Consider the following 23,845-nt stretch of genomic DNA (forward strand, 5'->3'; position numbering starts at 1 on the left):
TCTGTCAAATAAATAAATAAATAAAAATCTTTAAAAAAAATAAAACAAGCGCATCCCAGTGCAAATGAGGTTTCCTCCACGGGCATCTGTAAAACACTGGAATCCACATCTCAGTGTATTTAAGAGTCTCTACTATCATCTGTAGGAATAGGAAGAATATGACTAGACAGGACATGTAACATAAATTTAACCCCACAGACCTCATGTTACATTGGCAAATCATTTTATTTTAAGATGACAACCTCAGAGTAGCTACAGGATTATGTAATCATCAGAGTGATTCTCGTCTTTTCTCCTAGTACATACCAATATGATTTTCTCCATCTGGTGCACTCCAGTCAGTATTTTACTTGAGTGTAGGTAATTGCTCTTTTTTAGCCACTTCTGTCTTCTCTTCTAAATGATGAAAGGCACCAATGATGCCTGAAATCAGTAAAGCAATTAAGCGAATAATCAGTAGAAGCAATGCCTGGTTTATATTAAGAACTATTTTGGCTCGAAGACCATATTCTCTGTCAGGTGGAGGGCCACTATCTATACTACCACCGGCTCCCTTCTCTTCACAAGATGGGGGTTTCCAACCTCTCATACAGTGACAGTGTTTCTTGTTGTTACACACCCCTCTGAAATTGCATGTCTTGACATCACAGTCAAACCCCATGTCTTGAAAAAAAGTACAATTTTTTCCAAAACAGTATTTTCCTGGGCCACATGTTGCCCCATCCACGACAAGCCCCATTTCTGGCAGATCTGTCCCATGGTGTACATCGTATCCAAAGCATAACTCTTCCTTAATATCACGTACTATTATATGATGAAACGTAGTGTGGTCACCTCCACCAGGAATTTCTTGGACATCACGACAATGCAGCATTCCACAAAGAACATCATCTTCTTCACATTTCACAGGTTTTCCTCCTCCTCGTATCACCTTCACCCCACAGTTCCCAAATCGGTCACCTATTACATTCAATTTTTCATAGCATACTGGTGCAGCATCTTTTATTTGGTAGCCAAAGAGGGCCTGGCATTGCATATCACGATCACTGCAGTTTCCTCTCACGCAGACAGCCAATGGTGAACATGGGGTTCCATCCTGGGTGTAAACGTCATTAGGACAATTATGAGATTTCCCATCACAGTATTCTGGGAGATCACAAATACCAAGCGTATCTCTGCAAAGCAATCCAGGTTGAGCATATTTACATTTAACACAGCAGGGTCCTCCATTGCAATCACTGCCAAGGGAGAGGATACAGTTGGTCTTGCAACACTTATTCCAAGAACACTGTTTTAAGGAGCCACAGTCACATTCTTCCCCACGATCTACGACCAGGTCACCACAACGAGCAGCTACATAAGGAAAATTGGTGTATGGTGTATTTGGTATACTCAAACAAGGATCCCATATAGTGACCTTGTGATGTATTCTTTCATAAGTACAATTGCTCATCATATCCAATAAATCAGGCTCAGGAGCCATGATGCAGTGCTTTCTTCGAAAGCAAAAACAACCGGGTTTATCATGATTAACGCCCAAATTATGACCTAGGGTATGTGCTGCAACAGCTGCAGCCCAAAATATGTGGTATCTTGCCACATATAGATACGCCACACCCCAGTTGGGGTTGCACGCTCCATTGTATTGGCCATAATATGAGACCCCAGCGACTTTATCTCCTGTAAGAAGCAGTGAAGTGTCATGAGTAATTTCATTATACCAATTCCAGTATTTCCACAAACCAAAATCAGTCATGGTATATGCAATGTTTGGGGATTTCTGTAAATTCATCTTATCTGATCCATTCCATATGCACAAAACACGTATGTAGACATCTAGGAGAGTTGGTTTGTAGATGGTATGTAATATGTTGTTCAAAATCACTACATTCTCTATTATACGTGTGAGATTAGTGTTCAACACAAATAATGAGTTAGCAGCTGTATAGTGGATTTTAAAGTATTTCTTGTGTGGCCACCACAAATACACGGGAGCTGCTCTAGGAGTTTCAGCAAGGATTGCCTCTTCGTATTCTTGATTTGTATCTTGCTCTTCAATCTTACACCTTTCAGCCTCTGATGATCTTCTTTCTGACACAAGCAGAGAAACCACATGCTCAAATTTGGAAGAAGTCGCCAGCGGTTTTATTTCATAAGTGAAGTCATCCAACTGCAGCATGCCATGCAGACCCCCGTAGCAGGTGTCCAGTGTACCCATGGAGCCAGGGACCCCTTCCAGGTAGCCGTAGTAGTAGCAGTCTCGAGGGACAAAGGGGTAGTCCTCCTCCATGGCACCCTGATCGTTATCGGTGATAACAGGAAATTGTCTGGGCAGCAGGTTCTTCTTGATTCTCATGTGAATCACATGTCTTTGGCCCCTGAAGTGAATCTTATAGGAGAGCTGGCCTTGTCTCTCAGTTCCTCCCACCCTGTGGGACACCTTCCTGGGGATCACAACTTCAGAGGAAGTGAAGCGCCATTCTGGGAGGGCATGGGAGCAGCAAACTGGGGACAGCAGTAGCCAGAGCAGAGGCAGCCTGAGATCACCTGTCAAATGGGCCCGGGCCCAGGCAGGCCCCATGAGTGAAGGAGCCTGTGATGCCAGAAGATGCAGTCGGGTGGGAGGTAGGTAAGATGACCCCCCAAATGGCAACTTTTCTAGCAGGGCAGTCCTGAGGAGAGCAGAAAGGGACTGGGGGCACAGCCTCCCCAGAGAGGGGGTGGGGAGCTATTATGTAATAATGGTGTGCTCATCAGGGGAGCTGTGCTTAGTGAGCTGGGTGTCCTGCCCAAGGGACCTAGAGAAGGGGAAAAAAAATGGGAGGGATTGGAAACAGTAGTGTGTATACCTGAGCTGAAAGTCCCATGGTCTCTTGGAGAAGTCGCAGGGGAAGAGTAAGTGCATTTGGTGGCATTTTCAGTGAGGGAAGAACTTTTCTTTCTCAAACTTAAATGGCATAAAGGCTCAACAGGTAATTAAAACAGAGGATGGAAAGGAAACGGAAGCTTCTTCAAAGAGTTCTGAGGAGAGAATTAGATTCTCTCATACTTTACAACAACTGAGTGCACTTGGGATGATTGGTGAGAAGAAAGTAAATAGAGGTCATGAGTGGAACAATTAGTGTCTGTAACAATAGTTTCTTTTTTTTTTTTTAGCCAAATTATGAAAAGAGCCAAGATGTCCATCAACAGATGAACGGATAAAGAAGATGTGATATGTCCCAGCATTCCTGGCCCTAGGAAATTACCCACAAAGACTAGTATATGAATGTCCAGAGCAGTGGGACACATGAATTTATTCCACAAACTGGGAATAAACAACCAGCATTTAACAGATAAATGAATAAACAAACTGGCATATTCATCCAGTGGAATAATCCCTCTTAAATCAGAACTAACTTTTGATCCATGTAAGAACATGGATTTATCTTACAGGTATGATGATGACAGAAAGAATCATACCAAAGGAAGTTAATATAGGATTTAATTTGAATCAATTCTGAAATAGCCTAGAATAGGCTTAATTTATGAGATTATAATTTTTTAAGATTTTTTATTTATTTTTTGAGCAACAGAGAGAGCAGAGCATGCGGGGCCAGAGGGAGAGGAAGAAGACGACTCTCTGCTGAGCAGGAAGCCAGACTCGGGGCTTGATCCCAGTACCCTGGGACCATGACCTGAGCCAAAGGCAGATGCTTAATAGACTGAGTCACCCAGGCACCCCTGAGACTAGAACTTAAATCAGTAGTTTCCTGCTGTGGCAATGGAGGAATCGAGGGAAATTTCCCCAGTGACAGGAAACTTGTATATCTTGATGGGGGTGTGCTGTGAATTGAATGTTTGTGTCCCTGCAAAATGCATGGATTGAAATCCTAAACCCCAGCATGATGGTAGTAGGAGGTGGGGCCAGTAGAAGGTGATTAGGTCATGAGGTTGGAGCCCTTAGGAATGGGATTTCAGCCCTCAGGAACAGCACTTTCCTGTTTTTATAAAAGAGGCCCCAGAGAGATCTCTCACCTCTTCTGCACATGGCTTTACAGCAAGAGGAACCATCTATGAAGCAAGAAGTGCCCTCACAAGACAATGAATCTGCTGGTGACTTGATTTTGGACTTCCTATCTCCACAACTGTGAGAAAGAAGCCACCCAGTCTTTAGTATTTTGTTATAGTGGCCAAAAGAAGCTAAAATGGTGGTGTCTATGAATCAAAGCTCATCAGGGTCCACCTTAAAATCTACTTATTTTATTGTATGCTAAGTATACCTCAAAAAAGTTCTTATTTTTTATTGAGGAATAATTGACATAAAATATTACATTAGTTTCAGGTGTACAGCACAATGACTTGACAATTTTATACATTGCAAAATTGTCACCACAATAAGCCTAGTTACCCTCTGTCACTTTCCAAAGTTAATTCAATATTATTGACTATATTGCTCATGCTGCACATTACATCCCCATGATTTACTTTATAATGGATGCTTGTACTTCTTAATCCTCTTCATCCATTTTGCCTTGCCCCCCAAACCCCTGCCCTTTTGCAACAACTAATCTGTTTTCTGTATCTAGGAGTCTGGGTTTTGTTTTCTTTTGCTTGTTTGTTTGTTTTGAGATTCCACATGTAAGTGTAATCATGCAGAATTTGTCTCTGTCTGACTTACTTCACTTAGCCTCAATGTCTATCCATGCTGTTGCAAAATTTCATTGTTTTTTATGGCTGAGTAGTATTCCATTTTATACACATGTCACATGTTCCCTATCCATTCATCCATAGATGGACTTTGGAGTTGTTTGCATATCTTGGCTATTGTAAACAATGCTGCAACAAACATAAGGGTGCACATATTTTTTCAAAGTGTGATTTTGTTTTCTTTGGATGAACACCAAGAAGTGGAATTACTGGTCATATGATAGCTCTATTTTTAATTTCTTAAAAAGATTTTATTTATTTATTTATTTATTTGAGAGAGAGTGCTCAAGTGGGTGGAGGGTGAGGGAGAGAATCTCCAGCAGACTCCATGCTGACTGCAGAACCTGATGTGGGGCTTGATCTCATGACCCTCAGATCATGACCTGAGCCAATACCAGGAGTCAGTCACTCTGAGTGAGCCACCCAGGTGCCCCAGTATTTTTAATTTTTGAGGAACCTCCACACTGTTTTCCATAATGGTCATATCAATTTATATTCCCACCTACAGTGTGCAAGAGTTCCCTTTTCTCCACATACTTGTCAACACCTATTATTTGTTATCTTTTTCATAATAACTAGTATGACAGGTGTAAGGTGTTATCTCATTGTGGTTTTGATTTGCATTTTCCCGATGTTTAGTGATGTTGAGCATTTTTTCATGTGCCTGTAGGCCACCTGCATGTCTTCTTTAAAAAAATGTCTATTCACATCCTTTGCCTATTTTTTAGTGATTGTTTGTTCTGTATATATTTTGGATTTTAACCCCTTACTGGATATATGATTTGCAAATATCTTTTTTCATTCTGTAATTTGTCTTTTCATTTTTTGATGGTCTTCTTTCCTGTACAGAAGCTGTTTAATTTGAAATATTCCCATATGTTTAATTTTGCTTTTGTTTCCCTTGCCTTTGGAGTCACAGAAAAAAAATTGCTAAGACCCACGTCAAGGAGCTTACCACCTATGTTTTTTTCTAGCACTTTATGATTTCAAGTCTTACATTCAAGTCTTTAATCTATTTTGAGTTGATTTTTTGAAAATAGTATTTATTTATTTATTTGACAGAGACAGAAAGAGAGAGCACAAGCAGGTGGAATGGCAGGCAGAGGGAGAGGGAGAAGCAGGCTCCCCACTGAGGAAGGAGCCCAGTGCAGGGCTTGATCCCAGGACCCCTGGGATCATGCTGTGAGCCAAAGGTAGCCGCTTAACAGACTGAGCCTATGAGCCACCCAGGGCCCCCTGATTTTTTTTTTTTTTTTTAGAGAGAGAGATAGAACATGAATGGGAGGGAGAGAAGTGGAAGGAGAGAAGGAATGTTTTTCCTTGAAGATTTTATTTATTTATTTATTTATTTTTGAGAGAGAGAGCACATGGGTGTGAGGCAGGGGAGGAGCAGAGGGAGAGGAAAAGAGTCTCAAGTGGACTCCCCACTGAGCCGTAAGCCCAATATGGGGCTTGATCTCATGACCGAGATCACGACCTGAGCTGAAATCAAGAGTGGGACCCTTAATCAACTGAGACCCCAGGCACCCCTATTTTGAGTTGATTTTTATATGCTGTGTAAGATAGTGGTCCAATTTCATGGTTTTGAATGTAGCTATCCAGTTTTCTCAACACCATTTACTGAAGAGGTTGTTCTTTCTCTATTGTACATTCTTGCCACCTTTGTCATAAATTAATTCACCATATATGCATGGGTTTACTTCTGGGCTCTATTCTGTTCCATTGATCTATGTGTCTATTTTTATGCCAATACCACACTACTTTATTACTATAACTTTGTAATATAGTTTGAAATCCGGGGACGTGATACCTCTGGCTTTGTCTCTCTCAAGATTGTTTTGGCTATTCGGGGTCTTTTGTGATTCCATAGAAATTTGATATTATTTGTTCAAGTTATGTGAAAAATGTCATTAAAATTTTGATACGGATTGCATTGAAACTGTAGATTGCTTTGGGTAGTATGGACTTTTTAATAATATTGATTCTTCCAATCCATGGGCACAGAATATCTTTCCAATTATTTGTATCTTCGATTTTTTTCATCAGTGTTTTATGCTTTTAAGAAAACAGACCTTTCATCTCCTTGGTTAGATTTATTCCTAGGTATTCTATTCTTTTTTTAATTTATTTTTTATTATGTTCAGTTAGCCAACATATAGTACATCATTAGTTTTTTATGTAGTATTCAATGATTCAATAGCTGCATATAACACCCAGTGCTCATCACAATACATGCTCTCCTTAATACCCATCACCTGGCTACCCCATCCACCCCACTCCCTTCTGAAACCCTCCGTTTGTTTCCCAGAACTGAGAGTTTCTCATGGTTTGTCTCCCTCTCTGATTCCCACCCCCTTCAGTTTTCCCTCCCTTCCCCTATGGTCTTCTGTGCTATTCCTTATGTTCCACATATGTTCCACATCTGAGTGAAACCATATGATAATTGACTTATTTCACATAGCATAATCCCCTCCAGTTCCATCCATGTCGATGCAAATGGTGGGTATTCATCCTTTCTGATGGCTGAGTAATATTCCACTGTATATATGGACCACATCCTCTTTATCCATTCGTCTGTTGAAGGGCATCTCAGCTCCTTCCACAATTTGGTTATTGTGGACATTGCTGCTATGAACATTAGGGTGCATGTGCCCTTCTTTCACTACATCTGTATCTTTGGGGTAAATACCTAGGAGTGCAATTGCTGGGTTATAGGGTAGCTCTATTTTTGACATCTTGAGGCACCCCCATACTGTTTTTCAAAGTGGCTGCACCAACTTGCATTCCCACCAGCAGTGTAAGAGGGTTTCCCTTTCTCCACAGCCTTGCCAACATTTGTTGTTTCCTGCCTTATTAATTTTTGCCATTCGAACTGGTGTAAGGTGGTATCTCACTGTGGTTTTGATTTGAATTTCCCTGATGGCTAGAGATGTTGAACATTTTTTCATGTGTCTGTTAGCCATTTGTACGTCTTCTTTGGAGAAACATCTGTTTATGTCTTCTGCCCCTTCTCTGACTAGATTATTTGCTTTTTGGGTGTTGAGTTTGAGAATCACTTTATAGATCTTAGATACCAGCCCTTTATCTGTATGTCATTTGCAAATATCTTCTCCCATTCCATGGGTTGCCTCTTAGTTTTGTGAACTGTTTCTTTTGCTGTGCAGAAGCTTTTTATCTTTTTTTTTTTTAAAGATTTTATTTATTTATTTGACAGAGAGAGCCACAGCGAGAGAGCGAACACAAGCAGGGGGAATGGGAGAGGGAGAAGCAGGCTTCCCGGGGAGCAGAGAGCCTGATGCGGGGTTCAATCCCAGGACTCTGGGATCATGACCGGAGCCAAAGGCAGACGCTTAACAACTGAGCCACCCAGGCGCCCCCAGAAGCTTTTTATCTTGATGAAGTCCCAAAAGTTCATTTTGCTTTTGTTTCCCTTGCCTTTGGAGACGTGTCTTGAAAGAATTTCCTGTGGCCGATGTCGAAGAGGTTACTGCCTATGATCCCCTCTGGGATTTTGATGGATTCCTGTCTCCCATTGAGTTCTTTCATCCATTTTGAGTTTATCTTTGTGTATGGTGTAAGAGAATGGTCCAGGTTCATTCTTCTGTATGTAGCTGTCCAATTTTCCCAGCACCATTTATTGGAGAGACTTTTTTCCACTGAATATTCTTTTCCTGCTTTGTCAAAGATTAGTTGACTGTAGAGTTGAGGGTCCATGTCTGGAGTCTCTATTCTGTTCCATTGATCTGTGTGTCTATGTTTGTGCCAGTACCATGCTGTCTTGCTGATCACAGCTTTGTAATACAGCTTGAAGTGAGGCATTGGTTTTCTTTTTCAACATTCCTTTGGCAATTCAGGGTCTTTTCTGGTTCCATACAAATTTTAGGATTGTTTGTTCCAGCTCTATGAAAAATGTCAAAGCCTTTTGATAGGGATTGCATGGAATAGATTGCTCTGGGCAGCATAGACATTTTAACAATGTTTATTCTTCCACTTCATGAACGTTTTTCCATCTCTTTGTGTCTTCCTCAATTTCTTTCACAAGTGTTCTGTAGTATTTAGAGTACAGATCCTTTACCTCTTTGGTAGGTTTATTCCTAGGTATCTTATGGTTTTTGGTGCAATTGTAAATGGAATCAATTCTAATCTCTCTTTCTTCAGTCACATTGTGTATAGAAATTCAACTGATTTCTGTGCATTGATTTTGTATCCTGGCACGTTGCTGAATTGCTGTATGAGTTCTAGAAATTTTGGGGTGGAGTCTTTTGGGTTTTCCACATAAAGTATCATGTCATCTGTGAAGAGAGAGGCTTTGACTTCTTCTTGCTGATTCAGATGGCTTTTACTTCTTTTTGTTATCTGACTGCTGATGATAGGACTTCTAGTACTATGTTGAACAATAGTGGCGAGATTGGGCATCCTTGTCATGTTCCTGATCTTAAGGGAAAAGCTCTCAGCTTTTCCCCATTGAGAATAATATTTGCTGTGGGCTTTTCATAGATGATTTTTATGAAATTGAGGACTGTTCCCTCTATCCCTACACTCTGAAGATTCAGTTTTAATCAGGAAAGGATGCTATATTTTATCAAATGCTTTTTCTGCATCAGTTGAGAGGACCACGTGGTTCTTGTCTCTTCTTTTATTAATGTGTTCTATCACACTGATTGATTTGTGAAGTTGAACCATCCTTGCATCCCAGGAATAAACCCCACCTGGTTGTGATGGATAATCCTTTTAATGTACTGTTGGATTCTATATCCTGGGATCTTGTTAAGAATTTTGGCATCCATATTCATCGGGGATATTGGTCTGAAATTCTCCTCTTTGATGGGGTCTTTGCCTGGTTTTGGGACCAAGGTAATGCTGGCCTCATAGAACGGGTTTGGAAGTTCCCCTTCTGTTTCTATTTTTTGAAACAGCTTCAGGAGAATAGGTATTATTTCTTCTTTAAATGTTTAGCAGAATTCCCCAGGGAATCCATCAGGCCCTGGACTCTTGTTTTTTGGGAGGTCTTTGATCACTGCTTCAATTTCATTATTGGTTATTGGTCTCTTCAAATTGTCAATTTCTTCCTGTTTCAGTCGTGGTAGTTTATAGGTCCAGGAAGGCATCCATTTACTCGACATCGCTTTATTTATTGGCATATAGTTGCTGATAATAATTTCTAATCATTATTTTTATTTCCTTGGTGTTAGTCGTGATCTCTCCCCCCTTTCATTCATAATTTTATTAATTTGGGTCCTTTCTATTTTCTTTTGAATAAGTCTGGCCAATGGCTTATTGATCTATTAATTCTTTCAAAGAAGCAGCTTCTAGTTTCATTGATCTACTCTACTGTATTTCTAGCTTCTAATTCATTGATCTCTGCTCTAATCCTTATTATTTCTCTTCTCCTTCTTGGTTTAGGTTTTATTTGTTGTTCTTTCTCCAGTTCCTTTAGTTGTAAGGTTAGCTTGTGTATTTGGGATTTTTCTACTTTTTTGAAAGAGGCTTGGATGGCTTTGTCTTTCCCTCTTAGGACTCCCTTGCAGTATCCCATAGGTTTTGGACTGATGTGTTTTCATTCTCAATGGTTTCAATGAATTGTTTAAGTTCTTCTTTAATTACCCAATCATTCTTTAGCAGGATGCTCTTTAAGTCCCCAGTGTTTGAATTCCTTCCAAACTTTTTCTTGTGATTGAGTTCCAGTTTCAAAGCATTGTGGTCTGAAAATATGCAGGGAATAACTTCAATCTTTTGGTATTGGTTGACACCTGATTTGTGACCCAGTATGTGGAGAAAGTTCCATGTGCACTTGAGAAGAACAAGTATTCTGTTGTTTTAGGGTGGAATGTTCTACATATATCTATGACGTCCATCTGGTCCACTGTTTCATTCAAAGCTCTTGTTTCTTTGTTGATCTATGGTTAGATGACCTATTGCTGAGAGTGTAGTGTTGAGGTCTCCTATTATTAAAGTATTATTATCAATATTTTTCTTTATTTTGGTTAACAGTTGGCTTATGTAGTTGGCTGCTCCCATGTGGGGGGCATAGATATTTACAATTGTTAGATCTTCTTGTTGGATAGATCCTTTAAGAATGATATAGTGTCCATCTGTGTCTCTTACTACAGTCTTTAGCTTAAAATCTAATTTGTCTGACATGAGAATTGCTACCCCAGCTTTCTTTTGAGGTCCACTGGCATGAAATATGGTTCTCCATCCCCTCACTTTCAATCTGGAGGGATTTTGGTTCAAAATGAGTCTCTTGTAGACAGTATATGGATGGGTCCTGTCTTTTTACCCAATCTGCAACCCTGTGCCATTTCATGGGAGCATTTAGGCTGTTCATGTTGAGAGTGATTATTGAAAGATATGATTTTATTGCCATCATGTTGCCTGTGAAGTCCTTGTTTCTATAGATTGTCTCTATAAATTCTGTTCTATATCCCTCTTGGGGTCTTTCTCCTTTTCTAGAACCCCCCTTAATATTTCTTGCAGGGCTGGCTTGGTGGTCACATATTCTTTCAGTGTCTGCCGGTCTTGGAAGCTCCTTTTCTCTCCATCCATTCTGAATGATAGCCTTCCTAGATAAAGTATTCTTGGCTGCATGTTCTTCTCATTTAGTATCCTGAATAGGTCTTGCCAGCCTTTTCTGGCTTGCCAGGTCTCTGGGGACAGGTCTGATGTTATTCTGATGTTCCTCCCTCTGTCAACATAAGAAATCTCTCCCCTCTAGATGCTTTCAGGATTGTTTCCTTGGATTTAAGATTTGCAAGTTTTACTATTATATGTCGAAGCGTTGATCTGTTCTCTTTGATCTTGGGAGGCATTCTCTCTGCCTCTTGGACATGAATGCTTGTTTCCTTCCCCAGATTAGGTAAGTTCTCAGCTATGATTTGCTCAAATATATCTTCTAGACCTCTCTCTCTCTCCACCCCCTCAGGGATCCCTATATTTCTGGCATTGGAACATTTCATGGTGTCATTAATCTCTCTCATTCTGATCTTGTGGGCTTTAATCTGTTTTTCCCAGACCTCCTTAGTTTCCTTCTTTTCTATCATCTTATCTTCTAGCTCACTAATTCATTCTTCTGCCTCATTTACCCTGGCAATCAGAGTATCCAGTTGAGACTACATTTCATTCATAGCATTTTTTAAGTTCAGCCTAATTAGATCTCATTTCTGCCCTTAGGGATTCTATATTGTCACTAATATTTTTCTCAAGTCTAGATATCAACTTCATAATTGTTACTCTGAAGTCTATTTCTGACATCTTGCTTATATCCATATCCATTAGGTCTGTGGCAGAGGCCACAGTCTCTGATATTTTTTTCTTTGTTGGGGGTTCCTCCTCTTAGTCATTCTGTTGGGTGGGTGGTTGAGTGAATGTACAGAGTCCAAAGTATTAACCATGACCCAAGCAAGATGCACCTGTTTTATAGGGACCCTAGGGTTGTCGTCCTCTTGTTTTTCCAGCCTGTCTTCTGGGGGAGGGGCCTGCCGTGCTGTTACTCAGGCAATACTGCTTGGGCAGAGTTGCCCTGTCCCCTTTGAGGGGGCGGGTGCTCAGTGAAAACCGTATTTTGTGCTTTTGTTCTCTTGCAGCTTTCCCTGATGGCTTTTCTGGGTCCCTTCCGAGAGTCAGCAGAAGTGACCAAATCTAAACCTGTCTCAGAACAGAGAAATTGCAGTTTGCTTTTCACTGAGCTCTCCAGGACTCCCTTTCTGTCTGCGCTGCTAAAAACTGCAGCCTCCCTGGGTCAACCCCAGGGCTGGCACGTCTCTGCCATTTGTGCTTCTAAAACCACCAGCCTCCCCTGGTTCACGCGCAAGCTTCCTCAGCTCCTGGATCCTGTCTGGGGGCTGGACTAAAGTCCTCTCCCCACTGCTACCAGTCTGCGATTCTGTGCCAGGTTCCCAGCATGGGACACTTTTGCACTCCGGTGTTATCTTACCTAGCTTATGGCGGCTCCCTCCCCCTTCTGTTTATCTTCCAATATCTGCCCATAGAATCACAGCCCCGCACTTCATACCTTGGAACAGGTGGTGTTTTTCTGCTTGTAGAGATCCAAATATATATTCTTACATCTCAGGCTGATTTTGTGGGTGTTCAGAATGGTTTGGTAGATATCCAACTAAATTCAGGGGACCATTTGAAATAGGGTCCCCTACTCCTCCGCCATCTTCCCAATGCCCCCCTCATTGATCTTTTTTTGTCTCTATTTCATTTATTTTTGTTCCTTCCAAGTTTTTATTTAAATTTCAGTAAGTTAACATACAGTATAATATTAGTTTCAGGTGTAGGATTTAGTGATACATCACTTACATACAACACCCAGTGCTCATTACAAGTGCCCTCCTTAATATTCATCCCATTTAACCCATCCCTCTGCTCACCTCATCTCCAGCAACACAGTTTGTTCTCAATAGTTAAGAGTCCGTTTATGGTTTGCCTTTCTCTTTTTTTCCCTGTATGTTCATCTGTTATGTTTTTTAAATTCCACATGAGTGAAAACATGTGGTATTCATGTGTCTCTAACTGACTTATTTCACTAAGCATAATACCCTCCAGCTCCAACCATGTTCTTGCAAGTGCCAAGATTTCATTCCTTTTGATGGCTGAGTTATTATTGGGTATGTATGCCACATCTTCTTTATCCATTCATAAATTGATGGCCATTTGGGCTCTCTCTGTAATTTGGCTATTGTTGATAATGCTATTATAAACATTGGGGTGTATGTATCCCTTCAAATCAGTACTTTTGTATCCTTTGGGTAAATACCTAGTAGTGCAATTGCTGGATCATATGGTAGTTCTATTTTTAACTTTTTGAGGAATTTCCTGTTTTCCAGAGTGGCTGCACCAGTCTGCATTCCCATCGACACTGTAAGAGGGTTCCCCTTTCTCTGCATCCTCCAACCAACATCTGTTGTTTCCTGTGTTGTTAGTTTTAGCCATTCTGACAGGTGTGAGGTGATATCTCATTGCAGTTTTGATTTGTATTCCCTGATGATGTGTGATGTTGAGCATCTTTTTGTGTCTGTTAGCAATCTGTATGTCTCCTTTGGAAAAATGTCTTTTCATGTCTTTTGCCCATTTTTAAACTGTACTGAGTTATATATAAATAAGTTCTTTATATATTTTGGATACTAACCTTTTATCAGATATGTCATTTGCAAATATCTTTTCCCATTCTAAAGATTGCTTTTTTGTTTAGTTGATTGTTTCCTTCTCTGTGAAGAAGTTTTTATCTTGATGAAGTCCCAATAGTTTATTTTTGCTTTTGTTTCCCTTGACTCAGGAGACATATCTAGTAAGAAGTTGCTAGAGCTAATGTCAAAGAGGTCACTACCTGTGTTCTCCTCTAGGATTTTGATGATTTCCAGTCTCTCATTTATGTCTTTCATGTGTTTTGAGTTTATTATTATAGTACTGGAAGTTCTAGCCTCAGCAATCAGACAATCAGACAACAAAAAGAAATAAAAGGCATCCAAATTGGCAGGTAAGAAGTCACTATTTGCAGACAATATGATACTCTATGTAGAAAACCTGAAAGACTCCACAAAAAAATTGCCAGAACTGACACATGAATTCAGTAAAGTCACAGGATACAAAATCAATGTACAGAAATCTGTTGCATTTGTATACAACAATAATGAAGCAGCAGAAAAAGAAATCAAGGAATCAGTCCCATGTACAATTGCACAAAAAAACATAAGATACATTGGAATAAACCTAACCAAAGAGGTAAAAAGATCTGTAATCCAAAAACTATAAATGCTTATGAAAGAAATTGAAGATGACACAAAGAAATGGAAAAACATTCCATGCTCATGGATTGGAAGAACATATACTGTTAAAATGTTTATATGCCCAAAGGAATCTACACATTTACTATAATTCCTATCAAAATACCACCAGCGTTTTTTACAGAGCTAGAGCAAATAGTCCTAAAATTTGTATGGAACCACAAAAGACTCTAAATAGCCAAAGCAATCCTGAAAAAGAAAAGGTATATTACAAAGCTGTCATGATCAAGACAGGGTGGTACTGGCATAAAAACAGACACATAGATCAATGGAACAGAATAGAAAACTCAGAAATGAACCCACAACTATATGGTCAACTAATCTTTGACAAAGTGGGAAAGAATACCCAATGGAAAAAAGATAGTCTCTTCAACAAATGGTGTTGGGAAAACTGGAAGCAACACACAGAAGAATGAAACTGGACCACTTTCTTACACAGTTATTTCTGTTCTGATCTTGATTATTTACTTCCTTCTACTAACTTGAGATTTCATTTGTTTTTTATTCCAGTTCCTTAAGTATAAAGTTAAAATTTTTAGTTTGAGATTTCTCTTGTTTCTTTAAGTAGGCCTGTATTGCTATGAACTTTCCTCTTAGAAGCACTTTTGCTGCATCCCATAGATTTTGGAATGCTGTATTTCTGTTTTCATTTGCCTCTATTTATTTCTTTTTTATTTCTCCTTTGCTTTCTTCTATAAGCCAGCCCTTGTTTAGTAAAATGTTATTTAATCTCCACATATTTATAGTTTGTCTTGTTTTCTTTCTCTAATTGATTTCTTGTTTCATACCATTGTGGTCAGAAAAAATGCTTTGTATAATTTCAATCCTCTTGAATTTATTGAGACTTGTTTTTTGGCCTAATATGTGTTCTATCATGAAAAATGTTCTATGTGCACTTGAGAAGAATGTGTATTCTGTTACTTTTGGATGTAATTTCTGTATATAGCTGGCCTAATGTGTCATTGAAGGTCAATGTTTCCATACTCATTTTGTGTCTGGATGATCTACCCACTGATGTAAGTGGAGTGATAAAATCCCCCACTATTATTGCATTGCTGCCAATTTCTCCGTTTAGGTCTGTTAATATTTTCTTTTTATATTTTGGTGTTCCTATGTTGGGTGTATATATATTTATAAATGTTATATCCTCTTGCTGGATTGACCACTTTGTCATTATTTGGTGCCCCTCTGTCTTTTATTCAGTCTTTATTTTAAAGTGTATTTTTTTGAGTATCGCTATAGCAGCTTTCTTTTCTTTTCCATTTTCATGGAATATATTTTTCCATCCCTGCACTTTCAGTCTGTGTGTCCTTACTTCTGAAGTGAGCCTCTTACAGGCAATATATAAATGTCCTTGTTTTTTAGCTTTACAGCCACTCTATGAGTCTTAATTTGAGAATTTAGTCCCCTTACATTTAAAGTAATTATTGATAGGTATATACATATTGACATGTTGTTAATTGTTTTCTTTTTTAGTTTCTTTCTGATCCTTTCCTCTTCTCTCTCTTTCCTATGGTTTGATGGCTTTCTTTATGTTATGTTTAGATTCCGTTCTAATTTTCTTTTTGTTTTTACTATAAAGTTTTGCTTGGTTACCATGAGCTTCACATATCTCATCCTATGTATATAACACTCTATTTTAAGTTGACAGAAACTCAAATTAGAACATGTTCCAAAACTACATTTTGACTCCCCCTCAAAGTTTTGTTTTTCATGTAACTTTTTACTTCTTTTTATCTTATATATCCCTTAAGTAATTATTGTAATTTTACTACTTTTGTCTTTTAGTTTTCTTAGCAGCTTTATGAGTGATTAACTCACTACCTTTACTATGTATTTACCTTTTAGTTTCTAGGGTGATCTTTACTTTCATATGTTTTCCTATTAATTAGTGTCATAGCATTTCAGCTTAAATAATTTTTAATTTCTTTTGAAGCTGGTTTAGTCATAATGAAATCCTTTAGCTTTTACTGGTCTGGAAAACTCTTTATCTTTCCTTCAAATCTAAATGATAACGTTGCCAGGTAGAACATACTTCATTGATAGTTTTTCCTTTCAGCAGTTTGAATATGTCATGCCACCCTCTTCTGGCTTGCAAGGGTTCTTCTAAGAAATTTGCCGATAACATAGGGTTTCCCTTGTATATAACAATATCTTTTTCTTTTGTTGCTTCTTAACATTCTCTCTTTATATATAATTTTTGGCATCTTAATTATAACGTGTTGGTGTGGCTTATTTTGGGTTCTTCTAATTTGGGACTCTATGGCATTCTTAGACCTGGATGTTTCTTTCCTTCCCTAGGTTAAAGAAGGTTTCCGTCATTATTTCAAAGAAGTTTTCTGCCTCATTCTCTCTCTCTCTTCTCTTTCCGGGACCTCTTTAATGCAAATGGTATTCTGCTTGATGTTGTTCTAAAGCTCTCTTAAGTTATATTCATTTTTGTTCAATTATTTTTTTCTTTTTGTTGTTCATCTTCTCAGGGTGGCCTCCATGCTCTGGGACCACACAGCCTGTATCTGCCTCAGTTCCAGCCATCCTGCCAGGGCAGCCCCAGCTGTCCCTGAACCCGCAGCCCATGCCTGATACAGCTCCAGCCAGCCAGCCAAACCCACTTGGCACACGCAGTCTACATAAGGATGTTCCTATACAGTGCCAGTTCTTTAAGACTGGGAGAGGTAGGGGCACCTGGGTGGCTGAGTTGGTTAAGCATCTGCCTTTGACTCAGGTCATGGTCCCGGGGTCCTGGGATCAAGCCCTGCTCAGTGGGGAACCTGCTACTCCCCCTTCCTCTGCAGCTCCCCTGCTTGTGCTGACTCTCTCTCTGTCAAATAAATAAATAAAATCTAAAAAAAAAAAAAGACTGGGAGAGGTAGCTGTTTCACCTAATTCATAGAAACAAATCCAAGAATTAAAACAAAATGAGGAAACAGAGAAATATGCTCCAAATGGAAGAATGAGACAAAACTTCAGAAAAAAGAACAAAAGAAACAAAGAGAATCCACCTGATAAAGAGTTCAATGTATGGTCAAAAAGATGCTCATTGGACTTGAGAGAAGAGTAGATGAACTTCATGAGAATATCAACAGAGTTAGAAAATATAAAAAAGAATTAGTGAGAGCTGAAGAATACAACTGAGATGAAAAATACACTAGAGGGAATCAACAGCAGATTAAATGAAGCAGAATGGATCACTGATCTGGAAGACACGAGTAATGAAAAGCACCCAAGCTAAAGATCAAAAAGAAAGAGAAATTATAAAAATGAGGATACATTAAGTTAGGACCTCTGAGACAACATCAAGTGCACTAACATTCACATTATAGGGGTCCTAGAAGCATAAGAGAGAGAGAAAGGGGCAGAAAACTTACTTGAGAAATAATAGCTGAGACCCTCACTAACCTGAGAAGGGAAACAGACACGCAGGGTGGAAAACACAAAGAGCCCCAAACAAGATGAACTCAAGGAGAGGTCACACCAAAAGGTCCACACCAAGACACATAATAATGAAGATGTCAAAAATCAAAGACGAAGAGAGAATCTTAAAAGCAACAAGATAAAAGCAAGGTTAGCCCCATAAGGGCAATACCTGATTTTTCAGCAGAAATTTTGCGGGCTAGAACAGGAGTGACTTGATATATTCAAAGAGCTAAAAGGAAAAAAAGAAAATCTACAACCAAGAATAAGTCTACCTAGCAAGTTTATCATTCACAATTGAAGGAGAGATAAAGAGTTTTCCAGACAAACAAAAGTTAAAGGAGTTCATCGTCACCAAACTGGCATTATGAGAAATGTTAAAGGGACTTATTTATGCAAAATAAAAAGGGTCATAACTAGAAGTAAAAATTACAAAATAAAAATTTCACTGGTAAAAGCAAATATACAGTAAAGGTAGTAGATCAATCACTTATAAAGCTAGTATGAAGGTTAAAGCAAAAAAGTAGTAAACTCAATTATATCTAAAAATTAGTAAAGGGATTCACAAAATAAAAAGATGCGAAATATGATACCATATATGTCAAACACTGAGGAGGGAAGTATAAATGTAGCGCTTTTAGGATGTGTTCAAACATAAGTGACCATCAACTTAATACAGACTGCTATATATTTAGGATGTTAAATATGAACCTCATGGTAAACACAAACCACAAACCTATAATAAATACACAAAAAGTAAAGAGAAAGGAATCCAAGCATAACACTAAATACATTCATCAATCACAAGGAAAGAGAGTAACAGAAGAAAGGAACAGAGGATAACCACAAAAAAAACCTGGAAAATAATTTAACAAAATGGCAATAAGTGCACATTTATCAATAATTATTTAAAATTTAAGTGGTCTAAATGCTCCAATCAGAAGACATAGGGTGACTGAAAGGATTAAAAAAAAAAATCGAGACCCATCTATATGCTGCCTACAAGGGATTCACTTCAGACCTAAAGACTCATACAGACTAAAAGTGAAGGGATAGGAATAAATAATCCATGCAAATGGTAGCAAACAAAAAGCTAGGGTAGCAATACTTAGATCAGACAAAATACACTTTTTTTCCTCCCAATTTTTATTTAAATTCTAGTTAGTTAACACATAGTGTAATACTGTTTTCAGGAGGGGAGCCTGGGTGGCTCAGTCGTTAAGCGTCTGCCTTCAGCTCAGGTCATGATCACAGAGTCCTGGGATCGAGCCGCGCACTGGGCTCCCTGCTGAGCGGGAAGCCTGTTTCTCCCTCTCCCACTCCCCCTGCTTGTGTTCCCTCTCTCGCTGTCTCTCTCTCTCTCTCTCTCTGTCAAATAAATAAAACCTTTTTTAAAAAATATTATTTTCAGGAGTAGAATTTAGTGATTCAACACTTATATTTAACACACAGTGCTCAGCATGATATATGCCCTCCTTAATACCTATCACCCATCTAGCCCATCCCCCACCCACTTCCCTCCATCAAACCTCAGTTTGTTCTCTATCGTAAAGAGACTCTTATGGGTTAGCCCGGTGATGGGTATTAAGGAGGGCACGTACTGCATGGAGCACTGGGTGTTGTGCGCAAATGATGAGTCATGGAACATCACATGAAGAACCAATGAAGTACTTTAAAACAAAGACTCTAATAAGAGACAAAGAAGGCCATTACATAATGATAAAATAATCAATCCAACAAGAGGATATAATAATTATAAATATCCATGCATCTGACATAGCAGCACCTAAATATATAAAGCAAAATTAACAGACATAGAGGGAGAAATTGACAGTAATACAATAATGGTAGGGGACTTTAACACCCCACTTACATCAATGGATAGATCACCCAATTAGAAAATCAATAAGGAAGGGGCGGAGCAAGATGGCGGAGGAGTAGGAGACCTAGATTTCATCTGGTCTCAGGAATTCAGCTGAATAGGGATCAAACCATTCTGAACACCTACGAACTCAACAGGAGATCGAAGAGGAGAGTAGCAACAACTCTCTGAACAGAGAAGCGACCACTTACTGGAAGGTAGGACGTGCGGAGAAGTGATCCAAGGCGATACTTGGGAGAATAGACGGTGGGGGAGGGGCCTCCGCCGGCCGCTTCTGGCAAGTGCTAGAGCCCCGGAGCACAAAATCGGACCTTTTAGAAGTTGGCTCAGCTGAGGGACGTCGCTGCAGTGGCTAAGCAGGGGGTGGAATCCTCCCGGGACAGTGTGGTCTCAGGACCCTTGGGGTCACAGAAAGACCGGGGGTGCCTGAGTGCAGCAGAGCTCCCAGGTATCAGAGCGGGGAAGCCGGCTGCAGAGACAGAGCCAAGGCGCGGGCTCTCAGCTCGGGGTTGCCATAAACTGTGATCCGCGGCCGAGCTGGGCCACTGCTCCTCCAGCAGGGACCCAACAAGCAGCAGATACAGGGAAACTCCCCTTCCTTCCCAGGGAGGAGCGGCGCGGGAATACACCGCAGGGATCTGCTGGGTTTGGAGACTCCACATGGGGTCTGGTGCCAGAGATAGCAACGCTCGGTCACAGGCCGGGTGAGCACGGAGTGCGGCCGGAGACCAGGGAGACGGGACTGTCTGCTTTTCTCTGGGGGCGCACTGAGGAGCGGGGCCCCGAGTTCTCAGCTCCTCCAGGTGGAGATTGGGAGGCCACCATTTTTGCCCTGGTCCTCCAAAGCTGTACCGAGAGCTTGCAAGGAACAAAAGCTCCTGAAAGCAAACTGGAGCAGCTTCCTTAGCCCAGACTGACAAGGGCAGGGCAATTCAGCCTCCGGCAAAGATATATGGAAACCACAGCAACAGGCCCCTCCCCCAGAAGATCAGCACGAAGAGCCAGCAAGCCAAGACCAAGTTTACCGATCAAGGAGAACGGGAGAACTCCAGCGCTAGGGGAATACTGCACATAGAATTCATGGCTTTTTTTTTTACCATGATTCACTAGTTCATCAAAGTTAATTTTTGTTGACTGTTTTTTTTCTTATTTTATTTTTCTTTTTCTCTTTTTCAACCAACATCTTATCAATCCCTTTTTTAAAAAAATTTTTTTTTATTTTTCATTTTTAGAGTCATATTTTATCCCTTCATAGTAGTTACCCTTATTTTTGGCATATATATATAAGTTGTTCTCTCTTTAAAATTTTGAGATACAGTTTCTTCTAACAGATCAAAATATACCCTAAATCACTAGTGTATGGCTTTGTTCTAGTCTCCTGCCTGACCACATTCTCTCCCTTTTTCCCTTTTTTTTTTTCCTAAATCTTCTTTCTTTTTTCAAACAACTTCTTATCTTATCAAGTCCTTTTATAAAATCTTTTATAATTTTCATCTTTACAGTCATCTTCCATCCCTTCATTGTATCAACCCTTATTTTGTACATATGTCTTTCTTCCTTTAAAATTTTAGAAGGCACTTTTTTCTAACAGACCAAAATATGCCCAAAATCTAGTGTGTGGCACTGATCTATGCACTAGCCTGATCATATCTGATCATATTCTGCTTTTTTTGTATTGTTCTGTTTTTGTTTTTATCTTTTTTTCTCTTTCTTTTTTCTTTCTTTCCCTTTCTTTTCCCCTGGTTTCAGGTCTTTTCTGATTTGTATACAGTATATTTGCTGGGGACGTTGTAAACCTGTTAGCATTTTGTTCTCTCATTCATCTATTCTCCTCTGGACAAAATGACAAGACGAAAAAAATCACCTCAGCAAAAAGAACAAGAGGTAGTACCGTCAGCCAGGGACCTACCCAATACGGACATTAGTACGATGTCGGACCTAGAGTTCAGAATCATGACTTTAAAGATACTAGCTGGGCTTGAAAAAAGCGTGGAAGTTATTAGAGAAACCCTTTCTGGAGAAATAAAAGAACTAAAATCTAACCAAGTCGAAATCAAAAAGGCTATTGATGAGGTGCAATCAAAAATGGGGGCACTAACTGCTAGGATAAATGAGGCAGAAGAGAGAATCAGTGATATAGAAGACCAAATGATGGAAAGTAAAGAGGCTGAGAAAAAGAGGGAGAAACAACTACAGGATCACGAGGGCAGAATTCGAGAGATAAGTGATTCAATAAGACGAAACAACATTAGAATAATTGGGATCCCAGAAGAAGAAGAGAGAGAGAGAGGGGCAGAAGGTATATTGGAGCAAATAATAGCAGAGAACTTCCCTAATGTGAGGAAGGAAACAGGCATCAAAATCCAGGAGGCACAGAGAACCCCTCTCAAAATCAATAATAGTAGGTCAACACCCCAACATCTAATAGTAAAACTTACGAGTCTCAGAGACAAAGAGAAAATCCTGAAAGCAGCTCGGGAGAAGAGATATGTAACCTACAATGGTAGAAACGTTAGATTGGCAACAGACCTATCCACAGAGACCTGGCAGGCCAGAAAGGACTGGCAAGATATCTTCAGAGCACTAAACGAGAAAAATATGCAGCCAAGAATACTATATCCAGCTAGGCTGTCATTGAAAATAGAAGGAGAGATAAAAAGCTTCCAGAACAAACAAAAACTAAAGGAATTTGCAAACACGAAACCAGCCCTCCAAGAAATATTGAAAGGGGTCCTCTAAGCAAAGAGAGAGCCTAAAAGCAGCAAAGATCGGAAAGGAACACAGACAACATACAGTTATGAGTCACCTTACAGGCAATACAATGGCACTAAATTCATACTTTTCAATAGTGACCCTGAATGTAAATGGGCTCAATGCCCCAATCAAAAGACACAGGCTATCAGATTGGATTAAAAAACAAGACCCATCCATATGCTGTCTGCAAGAGACTCATTTTAGACCCAAAGGCACCCCCAGATTGAAAGTGAGGGGGTGGAAAACCATTTACCATGCTAATGGACACCAAAAGAAAGCTGGGGTGACAATCTTTATATCAGACAAACTAGATTTTAAAACAAAGACTGTAATAAGAGATGAGGAAGGACACTATATCCTACTTAAAGGGTCTATCCAACAAGAAGATCTAACAATTGTAAATATCTATGCCCCGAACATGGGAGCAGCCAATTATATAAGCCAATTAATAACAAAAGCAAAGAAACACATTGACAACAATACAATAATAGTGGGGGACTTTAACACCCCCCTGACTGAAATGGACAGATCATCTAAGCAAAAGATCAACAAGGAAATAAAGACTTTAAATGACACACTGGACCAAATGGACTTCACAGACATATTCAGAACATTCCATCCCAAAGCAACGGAATACACATTCTTCTCTAGTGCCCATGGAACATTCTCCAGAATTGATCACATCCTAGGTCACAAATCAGGTCTCAACCGGTACCAAAAGATTGGGATCATTCCCTGCATATTTTCAGACCACAATGCTTTGAAACTAGAACTCAATCACAAGAGGAAAGTCGGAAAGAACTCAAATACATGGAGGCTAAAGAGCATCCTACTAAAGAATGATGGGTCAACCAGGAAATTAAAGAAGAATTAAAAAAATTCATGGAAACCAATGAAAATGAAAACACAACTGTTCAAAATCTTTGGGATACAGCAAAGGCAGTCCTGAGAGGAAAGTATATAGCAATACAAGCCTTTCTCAAGAAACAAGAAAGGTCTCAAATACACAACCTAACCCTACACCTAAAGGAGCTGGAAAAAGAACAGCAAATGAAGCCTAAACCCAGCAGGAGAAGAGAAATAATAAAGATCAGAGCAGAAATCAATGAAATAGAAACCAAAAGAACAGTAGAACAGATCAACGAAACTAGGAGCTGGTTCTTTGAAAGAATTAACAAGATTGATAAACCCCTGGCCAGACTGATCAAAAAGAAAAGAGAAATGACCCAAATCAAGAAAATCATGAATGAAAGAGGAGAGATCACAACCAACACCAAAGAAATACAAACAATTATAAGAACATATTCTGAGCAAATCT

At 39.5% G+C, this 23,845-nt stretch overlaps 1 protein-coding gene across 1 annotated transcript; it reads right to left on the reverse strand.

Annotated features, from left to right (window-relative positions):
* Nucleotides 1-346: 346 nt before the first annotated feature.
* LOC112821884 (disintegrin and metalloproteinase domain-containing protein 20-like) lies at nucleotides 347-2,581 on the reverse strand. Its single transcript, XM_025869202.1, has one exon. It carries the CDS (start codon nucleotides 2,579-2,581, stop codon nucleotides 347-349), a length of 2,235 nt encoding a protein of 744 aa, XP_025724987.1.
* Between the last annotated feature and the right edge of the window lie 21,264 nt (nucleotides 2,582-23,845).

The sequence above is a fragment of the Callorhinus ursinus genome, unplaced genomic scaffold (assembly GCF_003265705.2).
Source record: "Callorhinus ursinus isolate GAN/ISIS: 27379988/994484 unplaced genomic scaffold, GSC_fseal_2.0 scaffold8, whole genome shotgun sequence".
Taxonomy (NCBI): Eukaryota; Metazoa; Chordata; class Mammalia; order Carnivora; family Otariidae; genus Callorhinus; species Callorhinus ursinus.